Source organism: Moschus berezovskii, chromosome 3 (assembly GCF_049115385.1).
Source record: "Moschus berezovskii isolate FMDL1 chromosome 3, NW_MosBer_1.0, whole genome shotgun sequence".
NCBI lineage: Eukaryota > Metazoa > Chordata > Mammalia > Artiodactyla > Moschidae > Moschus > Moschus berezovskii.
In genome coordinates this window covers 68,873,090-68,888,250 of record NC_142462.1, presented here as the reverse complement: position 1 = coordinate 68,888,250, position 15,161 = coordinate 68,873,090, and the positions used below count along the sequence as shown (strand labels likewise).

General features: G+C 41.0%; 1 protein-coding gene across 3 annotated transcripts in view; it reads right to left on the bottom strand.

Moving 5' to 3' along the window:
* Positions 1–15,161, bottom strand: part of ELMO1 (engulfment and cell motility 1) — a 592,587-nt gene that overhangs the window by 409,223 nt on the left and 168,203 nt on the right. For all 3 annotated transcript variants that reach the window (XM_055420868.2, XM_055420867.2, XM_055420869.2), the window contains exon 5: positions 7,072–7,122. In XM_055420868.2, coding sequence (XP_055276843.1) covers positions 7,072–7,122 — 51 coding nt within the window. The remainder of the gene's footprint in view (positions 1–7,071; positions 7,123–15,161) is intronic.

Below are 15,161 nucleotides of genomic sequence, written 5' to 3'. Positions count from 1 at the left end.
TAGACACCCAAACAATCTTTCGGGGTTACTGAAAATCTTCCAGCACAACACAACGGGGCTTGTAAATTCTACTTTTCAACAACATGTGTTTCATGTGCATTAGTTATTTACAGCATGAATTTAAAACAAAGTAATAAAACAAGCAAACAAAAATACAGAAAATAATTTAAAACCAAATTAGCAGCTTTGCCTAGAATTAGAGTTCTCATTTTTAAGGCATTGGCACCTGGCTTCTACATGCAGGACAGAAATATACTGGAGGATCTGAATGTCTAGATAATAATGTGTCTTCACATTATGTGGTTTTCAGGGACAAGCAGCCTAAGAAAGCGACATTGATGCAGGGGTCTAATCGACAAAAACTCAGCCACATTGGGGAGGGGCCTCAAGGAGGTATGTTGGGCAGCAGGAACGGTTGGTGCAAAGGAAAACAGAAGGAACAGGCCTGGGACGTCTGCAGGGACAGAAAGAGGACCAGTGTGCCTGGGGTTGGAGCATGAAAGAAGGTGAGGACAAACAGACTGGGCCAGGGGGCCTAAGGAGTTCACGAGCAGAAGCAGCAGAGCTGGAGGAATCCTGGGTGGTGATGATATTCCCTGACTGATAGGATGAATTTAAACATCTAGACAAATGTGTGGTACCTTTGGAGCTCTTAAAATAGCTTTTATATTCAAACACTAGAAGCAATGAATATATAAATGCATACATATTTGCATAAACATGACCCAAGGAAACAAATCAAGATATAGCCCACTGTTATTTATGAATTGTAATGTTCTGCATAATTTTTTGTTGCAAGCTTCACTTTTCAAATTTTCCATGAGTCTGCAATATCTTTATATTTGGGGGAAATTTTACACTATTAAAAAATGATATAGCCTTAGTTCTGATTTTCCAAGCAGTTAGAACAACTGAAAAAGACTCTAATAGCTGTGTGGGTAATTGTATCAGAGAGTAAGTATTATTTTCCAGCACTGTCCTAGGATAGAAAACAAGCTTCATCTTGAATCTCTCAAATAGCATGGTGTGGCTGCCTAATGTCCTGGGATGAGAAAGTTCTGGGCCCAAGCTCAGAGGCAAACAGCCTCTGAGAATAGGTAAACACAGTAGATGTGTGCCAAGTATTTACCATCTCTGTTCTTTAAGGTCCTAATTAAAATTTTTCCCAAGAAATTTCCCAAATGGTTCTGGGTCCATGATACCAATTAAGAAGTAATCAAAAAAGTTGATAGGTTCACAGATATTTTCAAATGTGCACTCAATATTGCCCAGCAATCCAACCAAGTGGAAAGTCTGCTGCATCCATCCTAAGTCATCAGTCATGTCTGACTCTTTGTGACCCTATGGACTATAGCCTGACAGGCTCCTCAATCCACGGGATTCTCCAGGCAAGAATACTGGAGTGAGTTGCCATGCCTTCCTCCAAAGGATCTTGCCAACCCAGGGACTGAAGTTGTGTCTCTTAGTCTCCTACAATGGCAGGTGGGTTCTTTACCACTAGCGCCACCTGGGAAGCTCCCTCCAAAATGACTCTTTCACACCTTTTCTTCTTTCCTTAAACTTCCTCATTTCCTGCTTCCCTCACACTGGTGATCTTGCCTCACATTTTATTGAGGAAATCAAATCAATCAGCCAGGAATTTCTGCATCTTCCTATTTCAAAAAGCACAGAGTTCCTTCAGCCTCCTGTTTGCAAGGACATGGCCCCAGGGCCTCTATGCTCATGCTCTGCTTCTTTCTGATTCTATGCACCTGACCCCTGTTTCATTCCCTTATCCCCAGCTCTAGAGCTGTCACCCTGTCACCTTCTCAGGTATTCTGCCCTTACTGTGTCCCCCTTTCCTTTGTACATCAGTCTCTCTCCCTGCAGTAGATCAGGTCCAGCTGCAAACATCTCCAACAGGCCCCGTTTTAAAAACAAATGAAAAGGTGTGTACATTTGCCACACCTTTGTACACTGAGTCAATTTGCTTCCAGCCAGGCCCTCATTTCACTGCTTCCATTCTCCACAACAGTTCTGGAATTAAGAGTGGGTCTAAAGCTGCCACTCACCTCACCTCACATTCTCCTCCTCACCTCCGTCCACGAGCTTCCACACTCACCCCTATCTACCCGGACAACGTCTCCATGACGCCCTGCCTGCCTCGCTCATCTGGTCCTCCTTACCTTCTCAGCAGACCTCAGCACACCTAAGTGTTCCTAACAGGCTCCTAACTGCCTGGTTGACGCGTCCTCGTGGACACAGGACAGGCATCTCCAATTCTTCATCTCCCGCTTCCTAAACTTTCTATTCCAGTGAGCAGCACTGCTGTTCATTGTGCCCAAACACCAGGGACATCCTTGCAGTCTCCCTCAAGGAGAACCACATCCCCAGTATCAGGAAGTGCTGGGGCTTGCCCTCCAACACTCCTTCAGACCCTCCATGTCCAGACTACACAGGCAGCCCACGCCAACGTCTCCAACTGGCACTGCTGCCCTGTCTCCTAACCCGTCCCTTTGACACTCGCAATCTGTTCCGGGGCAGCACCCAGAGTGATCCTGTCCCTCCTCTGCCTAAAAGCATCCACTGGCTTCTCTCTGTGTTAAGCTCATAGGGCGATGGCAAGAAACAGAACTTAAGACATCCTACCATTTGTTTTAGGTTTCTCAGCTCAGAAGGGAGAAGGTGGTTCAAAAAATCATTAACAGTCTTAAAGTTAAGAATCTCTGACAACCTGAATCCACAGAGTGACTGAGGTAACACTGTTTTTCTTTTCGCCACAGTAACTGACCCCCCCAGATCAGCGCAACAGGCTGTCTAACCCAGATGCTTTAATGTCAGTTCCCCAAATGCAAGAGAGCAGAAGGCAAGGTTGTGCTTAAAGCTGACGAATCAACAGCAGATACCTGATAAGCAGTTTTATTTAATTTGTCCACATAGGCCAAAATGAGGGATAAGAGGCAAGAGTTCATTCAGGTCATATATAAAAGGGCTCTTAAAAATCTGATAGTTTGGAATACTGGAATGGTTTTAGCATGGAATGTTCATTCATCTCTCATATACTGCAGTGACATTATGAAATTTGTTTGCAGATTTATTTAATTAAAAATAACATCAGCAGGGACTTCCCTGGTGGTTCAGTGGCTGATTCCATGCTACCACCGCAAGAGGAACAGGTTTGATGCCTGATCAGGGAAGATCCCACATGCTAGGGGGTACAGCCAAAATAAAATAACAGCAGCACATGGTACAGAAATATGTAAGTATTATCAGAAGTTATAAAGTGAAAAATAGAGTTAGCATAATGCTAACAGTTTCTTGTGATATTTCTTGAGAACCATTTCTATTCTTCTATTGACATTTACCTATTTTCCCTGTGCATTAGGCGGATGACTCTACACACCATATTTTGCAACCTGCTTTGGCACTTATAAAATTTGGAGGTGCCTCTGAGGCAGCACATGCCACATTCTTTTTCACATCTACACAGTATTCTATCACACGGTTATCACCTAATGCATTTAACTAATCCCAACTGATAGACAGTTAATAGGTTCCAGCTTTTGATTATTGAAAGCAATGATGCATACAGCTCTGTATGGATGTGTATGGTGTATGTGTGTGTGTGTGTGTATCCTACAGTACTTTTGTGAGACTATCTATTGAATAAATTCCCAGCAGTAAAATTGTCAGAACAAAAGACACATGCATTTTAAGCTTGGGTGAAACAGCTAAATTGCCCTCCAAAAAGGCTGTACCAATTTATACTCTTGACCCCACAGCATCTTTGCCTTGTGCCTTGATTATCAAGAAGTATAAATTTTCATCTCTTTTTTGAGAGGAAGATAGAGTTTCTTCTTTCACAGCTATAGCTATATTGCCATATATAGGTCTATATATATCCTGCTTGGCAAGATAAGATAGATAAATATATAGATTTATAGACAAAGAGATCATTTTTATTTATAGGTTTTGGACCATCTATTTGGGGGGCAGTTTATTTATTCACAAGAGATCCTGCAAATTGAGGAATTAACCCTCTATTTATTACTTACATTGACAATAGTTTTTCTTAATTTGCTATTTTTTTACTTTGTTTCTGGAATTTTTCCCAAACATGAAAGTTCTGTGGTGTTGTTTTTATTTTTGGTAATCAAATTTATTAATCTTTTTCTTTGTAACTTCTGAGTTTTGTGCCCTACTTAGGACTTAGAATGGCTTTCCATACTCCAAAACTACAAATATATTTACTATAAAAACTTTCCAAAACAAAAATTTCAGGAATGTGAAAACAATGGTCTGGAAACCTAGGCTTCTTCTATTAATAACAGGAACAGTAGTCAAAATTTATGTAAAACATGCTTCACACAACATGTGACCTCAGGTTAGATTTCCATAGCTATTATTAATATTATGACAGATACAAGGAAATTCTACTTAGCAGCATAATCTGAAGGTCTTCAAACCTTTAAATGCTCAAAAACTCACACATATTCACATACATTGCCAGGGTGGGTTCATGGCTATATCTTCATACTACTGGGGAGATGGATAAGGATATGACATCTAAAAAAGATATATATTTAAGATGGTCAGTAGAGAGATTGTCTGAAGATATGCAACATAGAGGAAGACCATATGCCAAGTGTTGGGCTATTAAAAGAATAACTGTGCAGTTTTTTTAAATCTTCTCTTATTAATGCCCTATTTTGGTTTAAACAATCCAGAAAGAAGAGTTTTATAACAGAGTAAGACTGAAAATAAATTCATCAAAATAAAATGCCATTGATAGAGTGGACAAAAGCTGCACATTACCTAAAACAAGAGTGTGTGCATACATGCGTCTATGAGTGTAGGTGCGTGTGAGTACTGTGGCTACAGACAGAGTTCAGCAGCTGCTGCTGCTGCTGAGTCACTTCAGTCGTGCCCGACTCTGTGTGACCCCATAGACGGAAGCCCACCAGGCTTCCCCGTCCCTGGGATTCTCCAGGCAAGAACACTGGAGTGGGTTGCCATTTCCTTCTCCAATGTGAAAGTGAAAAGTGAAAGTGAAGTCACTCAGTCGTGTCCGACCCTTAGCTAACCCACAGACTGCAGCCTACCAGGCTCCTCCATCCATGGGATTTTCTAGGCAATAGTACTGGAGTGGCTTGCCATTGCCTTCTGAGGTAGATGCAAAAACTTGTAAAAGTTAGCACAACACCATTTTGCTGGTTTCTTTATGGTACTCTTAACACCTCCTTGCAAATTCAATAGAGACAGTTTTCAAAAATATATTTTTATTGTGTATATAAGAAGTGAAAGAGTTAGCATATGCTGACCCATATTTTTTCAGTCAAACACAAAATCTTTAAAAAGAAAATCAACCAGCAACAAACAAAGTTTAAAGATCCAATATGTCTCGCTTATAGAGTAATTCCCAATTCCCAATTTTAGACTCCATAAAGTGCTTACTTAAAGTGCAGGTGCCTGGACCCTATTCTAAGATGTCATTATTCAGCTTCTCTTTAAAGGCCCAGACATCAGCATTTTTAAAATTCTACCAATGATTCAACTTTGTGGACCACTATTCTCTGGAAAATGCAAACAAGTCTCTTGCATGGGGACTCTACTGTACAGTGTTTTTGTGCACTGGCTTTTGCATGTCTCCCTTCACTGTGTTGGGCACATGAAGGGCACAAGCTCCAGTGTCCCCGGTGAGGCCAAGTCACACCACAGTGTCAGCACGCTGGCTTTCTGGATGCTGAGAAACTTCACCCTGACAAACACCTAACCTTCTTGCAAGGAGTAGCTTGGCACTGCAGAAATTTTGTTCATGAAGCCAAGGTGTAGATTAAAAAAAAAAGTGGTGCCTTTCTAATTCTGAGATGAAACAAAAGTAAGGTATACATACTCTTTCTGCCCATCAACCAGATGACTAATTTCAACAGGATGTATAGGAACTACAAAATCCAAATTAATCCATGGTCAAATTAACATGAATTCGTGCTGACTGAAGTAAGGTCAGTGCTAAGGCAGACAAAAATGTCTTGGCTCAACAGGGAGTCACTGAAAAATGAGTGTGGATGATAATTTTCCTTAAGTGGGAAAGAAGGTACCAAAAGCCAGTTTAGCCAATCCAGCAGCGTATTCTATTGAGCCCATCACTGTGTTTAGGCTCTAGATGTTACTGGGTAAAATGTTTAGGTGTTGTAAGCCTCTCTAATGTAATTTTCAACAAGAAGAATTTGTGGTGGTTACAGTACCCACAATTTAATTTTACCCAGATGCTTTTCCCAATTTTTAAATTTATTTTTAGCCTAGCACATGGCTTCAGTGGAAACTGAAAATGAGAGCTAGACACAGTTTTCATCACATATGCAGAGTGAAAATAGTAACACTTGGTATATTTTGTGCAGATTATTTTTTTTAGGAAAGTGATAAAATGCACTGTGAAAAAAACAGTTTAAATATGCTAATGTTACTACCCAAAGTCTCTATAAGCAAGTAAGAAAGATCAAGTTAAGCAATAGTTGGCTACAGTAATCTAAATGTACTGCAGCATTTTGTTTAGCAGTTTGTATTTGGAAAACTTGAAAGGGTTTTTTTTTCTAGAATCAGCTGTCAGTGAAACAACATAAGCGGCAAATATTTCTAAAACTATATTTGATGAATTGTCACAATAACTGACCAAACCTTAGGAAATGCTTAAACATTTTCACTCTTTCGTACACAGACAGACACACCTTTTGACTTTCAAGGGAAGTTTAACAGGCTGTCTCTATCTGTGTTCCCTTTGTTTGTTCAGATAGTCATAGGTGGATCTGTGGGTAGGTAGGTAAAACCAATTCGCAGGGTAGAGTTATCCTATCTATATTATGAGAATTGTTGATATGACCACAAAATTCAAACTTTAAAGTGAATTTACTTTCACATAACCTGGAACAAAAACTTCCTTTTCTGTGAAAAGAAATCGAAGGGTGGCATTCCTGCTACTCCAGAATAGGGGAACACTCCAAAAATCTTTTGTTTCACATGAGTCACCTTGAAAAATTAATATAATCACGTATAACAAACTGCAAATCACAGAACCACAAACAAGCATCAACTTACCGGAGATGTGGTTAATCGAAGGATAGTGCCATTTTTTATTTCATTTCGATTCTGGAAAAGAAAATAAAACTGTAAATCTTCAAATGGAAGCTTGGGAAAGAAGAACACAAAGGCAAATATCACCAGCTGAGAATCTATATATAAATAATAAACTTTCATATGATTCGGTCTATTCTCACTTGAATAATTTTAAATTCTTTCTACAAAGAACTTTAAACTGGGTCCCATATGTATTAACTTTATTTCCCCCTTCAACTCTTTTTTTTAATTAATTTTTATTTTATTTTGGAGTATAGCTGACTTATCGTGTTGTGATAGTTTCATATGTATAGCAAAGTGATTCAGTTATATACATGCATGCTGTTGCTGCTGAATCACTTCAGTCGTGTCCAACTCTGTGCGACCCCATAGACGGCAGCCTACAAGGCTCCTCCGTCTCTAGGAATCTCCAGGCATATATCTTTTCTTTTTCTGATTCTTTTCCTATATATGTTATTGCAGAATATTGTATAGAGTTCCTTGTGCTATATAGTAGGTCCTTGCTGATTATCAATTTTATATGTAGTGATGTATACACATTAATCCTAAACTCCTAATTTATCCCTCCACTCCTCCCTTTCCCCAATGGTAACCGTAAGTTTGCTTTTGATGTCTGTGAGTCTATTTCTGTTCTATTTCTTTATATCATCATGGACAGCATACACTACAGAGGAACTGGATATGAACCCAGAGAATAGAAATATGGGACATAAGGATAGCAATCAAAACAAGCAATTTTAAAAGATTATTAAAAGGAGTATGATCCAGCAAAATCATTCCTACATATACACCCAAGAGAACCAAAACTATATAACCATACAAAAATTTGTACCTAAATGTTCAGAGAAATTTTATTCATAACAGCCAAAGTATAAACAACCCAAATATCCATCAGCAGATGACTGGATAAACAAAACATGGTAAATCCATTCAATGGAATATTACTAAGCCATTAAAAGAAACAAAGTATTGATTCATACCACCACATGATCTTGAAAACATTAAGTAAAAGAATTGAGATGCAAAAGCTATATATTTTATGATTCCATTTGTCAAAAGAAGTACATCTATAGAAACAAGGAAGAAGATTAATGGTTTCAAAGGGCTGATGGAGGAGGATTTGGGAGTGAGTGTTAACCGGCACAGGAATTTTTTTTCAGGGGTGATGAAAATGCTCTAAAATTGATGGTGGTGATGATTTTAGAAATCTGTGAATATAGTAAAATCCAACAAATTTAAGAATTAAAAGCCAATGAATTAAAGAGCCTCTTGATGAAGATGAAAGAGAAGAGTGAAAAAGCTGGCTTAAAACTCAGCATTCAAACAAAGATCATGGCATCTGGTCCCATCACTTTATGGCAAATAGATGGGGAAACAATGGTAACAGTGAGAGACTTTATCTTCTTGGGCTTCAAAATCACTGCAGATGGTGACTGCATCCATGAAATTAAAAGACACTTGCTCCTTGGAAGAAAAACAATGACAAACCTAAACAGCATATTAAAAAGCAAATACATTACTTGGCCTACAAAGGTCCATATAGTCAAAACTATGGTTTTTCCAGTAGTGATGTAGGGATATGAGAGCTGTACAATAAAGAAGGCTGAGCACCGAAGAATTGATGACTTTGAGCTATGGTGCTGGAGAAGACTCTTGAGAGTCCGTTGAAGAGCAAGGAGATCAAACCAGTCAATCCTAAAGGAAATCAACCTTGAATATTCATTGGAAGGACTGACAATGAAGCTCCAATACTTAGGACACCTGATATGAAGAGCTGACTCACTGGAAAAGACCCTGATGCTTGGAAAGATTGAAGGCAGGAGGACAAGGGGGCAACAGAGGTTGAGATGGATGGATGGCATCACCGACTCAATAGACATGAGTTTGAGCAAGTTCTGGAAGATGGTGAAGGACAGGGAAGCCTGGTGTGCTGCAGTCCATGGGCTTGCAAAGAGTTGGACGTGACTGAGCAACTGAACAATAACAGCAACAAATTGAACACTTCAAGAGGTGAGTTTTTCATATGTGAATTATCTCAATAAAGTTGTTCTCTTTTTGGGGGGAAAAAATAAGAAGGAATCTGGTTTCTGGATTCTTAACATTTGCTGGTTTCTATTGAATGTTGCCTTGAAGTTAAGAACAAACAGCATATATGAGCAGATTCCAAATTGGTCCATCTCCACTCAGCAAGTATACTGGAAGTGAGTGTTCTGAAGCTTTTACTTAGCATCTTTGGCATGGAAAGGAGAATTTCACTGGCAGTTTTCTCTTCTGCCACCAGAGTACGCACCATGCTCAGCTTTCAGGAGTTGACCTTCTGGGAGTCATACCAGCGCATCCCCCACCCTGGAGCACTGAGCCAGGAGGTTAAAAAAGTGCCTTGTGGGTCAATCTCCTGCACCATTTCCGACAAGCCACAAGCTAGAATTTGCTTAGGATGCAGCAGGCACATTGGAGTAGTAGGAAATTTCTCAGAATGAGATGCCATGAACACAGAATACTCACTCTCGCCCTCAGCCAATTCTGATGACTTATTGGAAAATGAATTTTCTAGAACAATTATCTGAAAGCAAGCAGGCCTCAGGCCAGTACTTTCTCCCAAAGAAATCCTAATCTGAACGTTTTACACTGAGTTCAGGCAGGCTAAAAGCTCCACACTGCTGGATCCAAACTTTCCTCGGGCAATTTCAGCCCAATTTAGAGCATCCCCAGCCAGACACCCTGGGCCACCTCTTTAGAGAGCAAGGTCTTCATTACTGGAAGTGTGTAGGCAAGGGCTGAATGACCACTTGGCAGCCCAGTTCAGGTATGAGATGGTGAAATGAATTTCAGTATTTAGAAAAAAATCTTTCAACTCTAAAATTCTATGCCTCTAAGAGAAATGGAGAGGAAAACCACAAATACTAATTATAGAATATTAAGAAAGCCAAATAAATAGCTATGTCTTTCCTGCTCAGGTTTTATATGAATCAAGAAGTAAAGGAGTTAGAAGGTGAAAGCCTAGTGATTATGGAACACGGGGCTGAGAATGATAACCAGCAGACAGCTAACTAAACCCTCAGACTAGCATACCTGTTGAGGTTAAGACCAAAGGTAGATTCCTTCCCAAGAGGAAAAGGGGCCTAGTTTATTCTCCCCAAGTAACAAATCAAGCAGGAAAAGAGGGTATAAAGAGGCCAGGAGGGTTTAGCAATAATCTCTCCTCGTGAAAATTAGGAGTGATGATGAAGCATTCCTAATAAAAGCAATAAATTAACATTTATTGAAAGGCACTGGGGTGAGGATTTGGGGTTTTGTTGGAATGGTTATTTAACCATCATAATAATCTTATGTTCACTTTAAAGATAAGAAACCAAAGCTGCCAAGAGGATAAGTTAGTTGCCCAACATCAAGGAGGGGGAGGGGGGACTCAAACCCCTCAGGGTGGTAGGCAGACAACATCAGAGGCTGTGCTCGCCCTCTGGAAAAGGTAAACAACTTAGACCTTGCATTCATCACTAGAGGGGTGAGCTCATCATCTGACTGCCATATATGAGAGCAAAGAAGTACGTGTGGTATTAACAAATGCTCTGCAGATTCCCAGGTGTTCCCCAGGATGTCCTGGACATGAGGCACTGGGGGGAAGTATGGCTGGGGTGACCTCAAGCAATTGACCTCCATGTTGACTCCTTCAACACAGACTCCTGACTTTCTGGGATCCAAGAATGAGTTCTTTGAAGAAAGGGCCTTGAAGATTGTTTCTTTAAAACAAAAGCAGTGTCAAAACCACTGACAGGCAGGGCTGGGTTCAAGTTCCATCTGGCTCACACCACCTTGTAAGCTCAGTACAAGCTATTCAACCACTCCAATCTAAAAGGGGAAGAACAAGTCATTGCTTAGAGAATGCAGCAAGAACCAGATGTGACGTACGAGCTGTGCCTGGCCTAGAACTCATTCAAAATGGGACTGTTACATTGAGAGCAGCACGCATCCCTTCTCAATCGGTAGCTGATTTGCTTTCTGTCTCTTCTTTATCCCCAAAATACATTTTTTAATCAGTGTTTAGTATTTTCGAACAATAGATACACAACAACAACAACAAAAAAAAAAAAAACAGAAAAGCCACAAATATATGCATTAAAAACTTTAAGGTCCCAACAGAAGTGTAGCTCAAACTCAAAGAAAGAGCCAATGGTAGACATCTTCTTCGGAGACTTTTCCATCAAGAAAATCCCCTGGATGCCACCTTTCGTGCCATTGACTGATGATGACGCCTTTTGCTCTCCAAGGAAGTCAAACTTGGGATGTAAACACAGGAAAAGGCTTACGTACTCTTATTTCATAAGTTTCATCCAGACAGTGTAGGGTATCACTGAAGAGTTGGGTTTCCAGTTAGGACGGTGAACTAGATGTGAACTAGACCCACATCTCATTTCTTACCTAGGGAATCCAGTACAAGTGACATAGCTGCCCTCTGTGTCAGCTTGTTCGTGTGTAAAATAAGGAGAGCACCCGTCTCCTAAGACTGTTCTGAGGATTAATTGAAATAATCTATTTAAAGTGCTTAGGACAGAGAATGGCACCTTGCAAACGCTCATGAGAAAAGTTACCTGTTTATTATTAAGTGCAAAAATAACATCCGAAAAGCACATTGCTGCACATGCTTATTTTATCTAGTCTCTATATGTAATCCAGCCAGTAAAAATAATAGGGCCATCTAGGTGATCCTGAGTCTCAGACTTCAGGAAGTCAGCAGCACATATCCAGCAGGATAACAAATGCTATCCACCATACGCCTAGTCCATCAGCAGATCAACACGGCTGAGGGGAGGTCTGGCACACAGCATGCTCCACATCAAAGGCTGAGGACCTGGCACTCACTCTTTTATCATACTCTCGGGCCTCTACGTCTGTTTCAGAAGGGACTTCTTTGATGCAGTCCTCCAAGCATTCAGCAAGCGGTGTGTGTGTGTATGTATGTGTGATTTTACTTACTTATCCTGCCCATTGGCTGCCTCCCTCTATATCCTGTCCATTCCCTCCAGCTTACCCTGACCAATTCACCTCCATCCGCTGATACGCTGCCCTAGCTGGCATGGATCCATTCTTCCTTAGTGAAGTGAGTAATACTCTAGCCAGCTCTGTCTGATCAACAGGTTATGTCAGTGACTTTTGGTAAGCAGATTTCAACAGGATCAATCCAGCAGGATTCAATAGAGGCAACTTTCTCAGGCCAGACAAGGAACATCATTAAATGACTTATAAAAGCATGTGTGTGTGCATGGCGGGGGTACTTCCCTAATGGTCGGGGATTAAGATAAAAAAAAAAGACTTTGCACTTCTAATGCAGGGATTGCAAGTTTGATCTCTTATTGGGGAACTAAGATTCCACATGCTTTGTGGTGTGGCCAAAGGAAAAAAAAATTAAATTTTAAAAAATAAATAAATAAAATTTTAAAAAGATATGCATTTTAAAGAAAAGCATGTGGGGGAAGGAACAGCAACAACAACAAAAAAGTGAACTCCCTCCCTCCAAACAGAGAGGGGGATTCTGCAAAACTAAAGAATGTATTCATCAACTCACAGAGCCAAGAAACTGTCCCATGCCCCTCTCTGGGAAATCAGTCTTTAATCCCTGATTCTCATGGGATCTTCATACCACTGGCTTTAGAATCACCGTGAGTATTAAAATGCAGATTTCTGGGATTCCCCAGCCCGCCAAGCCACACACTCCGGGGCCTCGGCAGCTACATTTTCACTATGCTTGCAAATAATTCTGATGCACAGTAAAGTTTAGAATCATCCCGGTCTAATTCATAAGACCATGCAGCACATTTAGAGTCAGTGTGCAGAATTTCAAGGTAATAAAATAAGGCAAACAAGACTAATGGCAGCTCCTCAAAAATGAAGAAGAGAGAGCAGCAGAAAGAACATTTCTGCAGAGAATGTCCTAAAGTAACGGCACACAATGTACGGGAAGAATGACAAGGGGCCCAGTGAAAGCTGCTAACCCCCACTGTCACAGTTACTGCCACCCAGCAGTGCAGACTGTACTAGCCCCTGACATTCACAAGCATCTCCATAGGATGTCTTTGTGCTTCTTCACAGAACCAGCTCAGTGACTCGGCCTCTGTGTGGATGGGATAATAAGATTCCTCAGGAAAATGTCACTGTTGTCATATTTTTCCTTCTGAAATTTGTTTATCTCAGTAGGCCAACTTTCTATGTAGCCAGGCAATATTAAGAATTATTCCCTGGTCAAAAATTCCAAATTCTATCCCCTTCCTGTGACTAAGAAAGGAAAGCAGGAGGTCAGAGCGGGAGGGGGCACTCATGACCAGACCCCTCAAGTCCAGGCAGCTCCAGGACCTTTTCTCTGGTTCTGCCTCTCCTCCTCCTGGTTCTGCCTTTGTCTGTCACTGTCTCTCTTTCCTGATGTGATGGGGTCCTTACTTTGGAAATAATACTAGGAAATAATGCTGTTCTTTGAATCCATTACTCAGTCATCACAGAAGCTGATTTTTCACTGTAAACCGGATCCTTTCTATCCTTTTTGTGTCCATTTGCATGATCTTCAAATCTTTGGGCTAAAGAAAATAACTGAGGACCACATATGACATGCCGGTTGCTAGGTTACAGAGCAATGCCTCTAGACAGAGGACTACAGGTCTAACATTTGAGGAGAAGGATAGAAATACCCTAAAATAAATCTGAACCCCCAAAGGCCAGGAGAAAAAGGCTGAGAGGTGAGGTGGGGGAAAAGAATAAGAAAGAAAGGGTGGTAAACTTTTCTAAATGCACATTTCCCATAACTAATATTGCAGACTTCCCTGGGGTCCTTACCATCAAGGACCACGTTCCTTCCCAGCCTCACGCCCCAGTTCCATATAGCTTTAGCAATTCATCATCACCCATGGATGGAAGGATCTGGATTTGACTTCTTTCCACTTTTTTTTTCATGCCACTAACTAGATTCTATTCTCAGTTATTGTCTTTCTTTAATCAAGTTATTTTTCATAACACCCATGTACCATTCACACAATGCCCCAAAGCAAAAGAAGATAGACAAGACAGGTGATAAGGAATATTTGGCTAATTACCTATCTGTGCTGTGTAAACACAGACCACAATAGGGGAGGGCCTGTTCCATCAGAACACTTCGTTCTCTTTCTACCTGTAATAAGATCTGGGTAAAAGGAGTGGAGGAAAGCTGGTAGACAGTCCTCAGGAGCCCAGGGAATCATGGGATGTAGTGAGCCCAGGGGAGGAACCAGAGAAGAATGCCTGCCCCCTTTTCATTTTCATCAACTGCTTATAAGAGACAAAGAACAATGTTTTCTGGAAAAGAACATGCTTATCTTAAAGGAACAGGCACTATTAGATTTCACTGCTGCTTGGAACGGAGAAGGCAATGGCAAGCCACTCCAGTACTATTGCCTAGAGAGTCCCATGGATGGAGGAGCCTGGTGGGCTGCAGTCCGTGGGGTCGCTAAGGGTCGGACACGACTGAGCGACTTCACTTTCACTTTTCACTTTCCACTTCCACACATTGGAGAAGGAAATGGCAACCCACTCCAGTGTTCTTGCCTGGAGAATCCCAGGGACGGGGGAGCCTGGTGGGCTTCCGTCTATGGGGTCACACAGAGTCGGACACGACTGAAGTGACTTAGCAGCAGCAGCAGCAGCAGCAGCTGCTTGGAAAGAGGCACCTTTTAGAAAGCCAGGGAAGATGCTTTGCTTTCTCAACCAATTTCATATGGCAAGAATGAGACACATCTACCTTTGCCTGATGTCCGGGCCCTAGGACCAAAAGCTCAGGGTAGAACGCAATCCATGTCTCTGTCCCTCTAACATCCTAGAGAAAGAACGGACTGAGTCCAATCTGTTAAGAAGTAATGAAAGGTCACTATGCAGATGGTGAATCAACCTTGAAGTCAGAGTAGTCAGTCCCCTTGAGCACAGAAGGTGAGGGGGAATATTTTGGTAATACAGACAGTAGGGTAAACACTAGCAACATCTCAATACAATAAACAAAGAGAAAACATTGAAGGCTTTTGAACATTATGACCAAG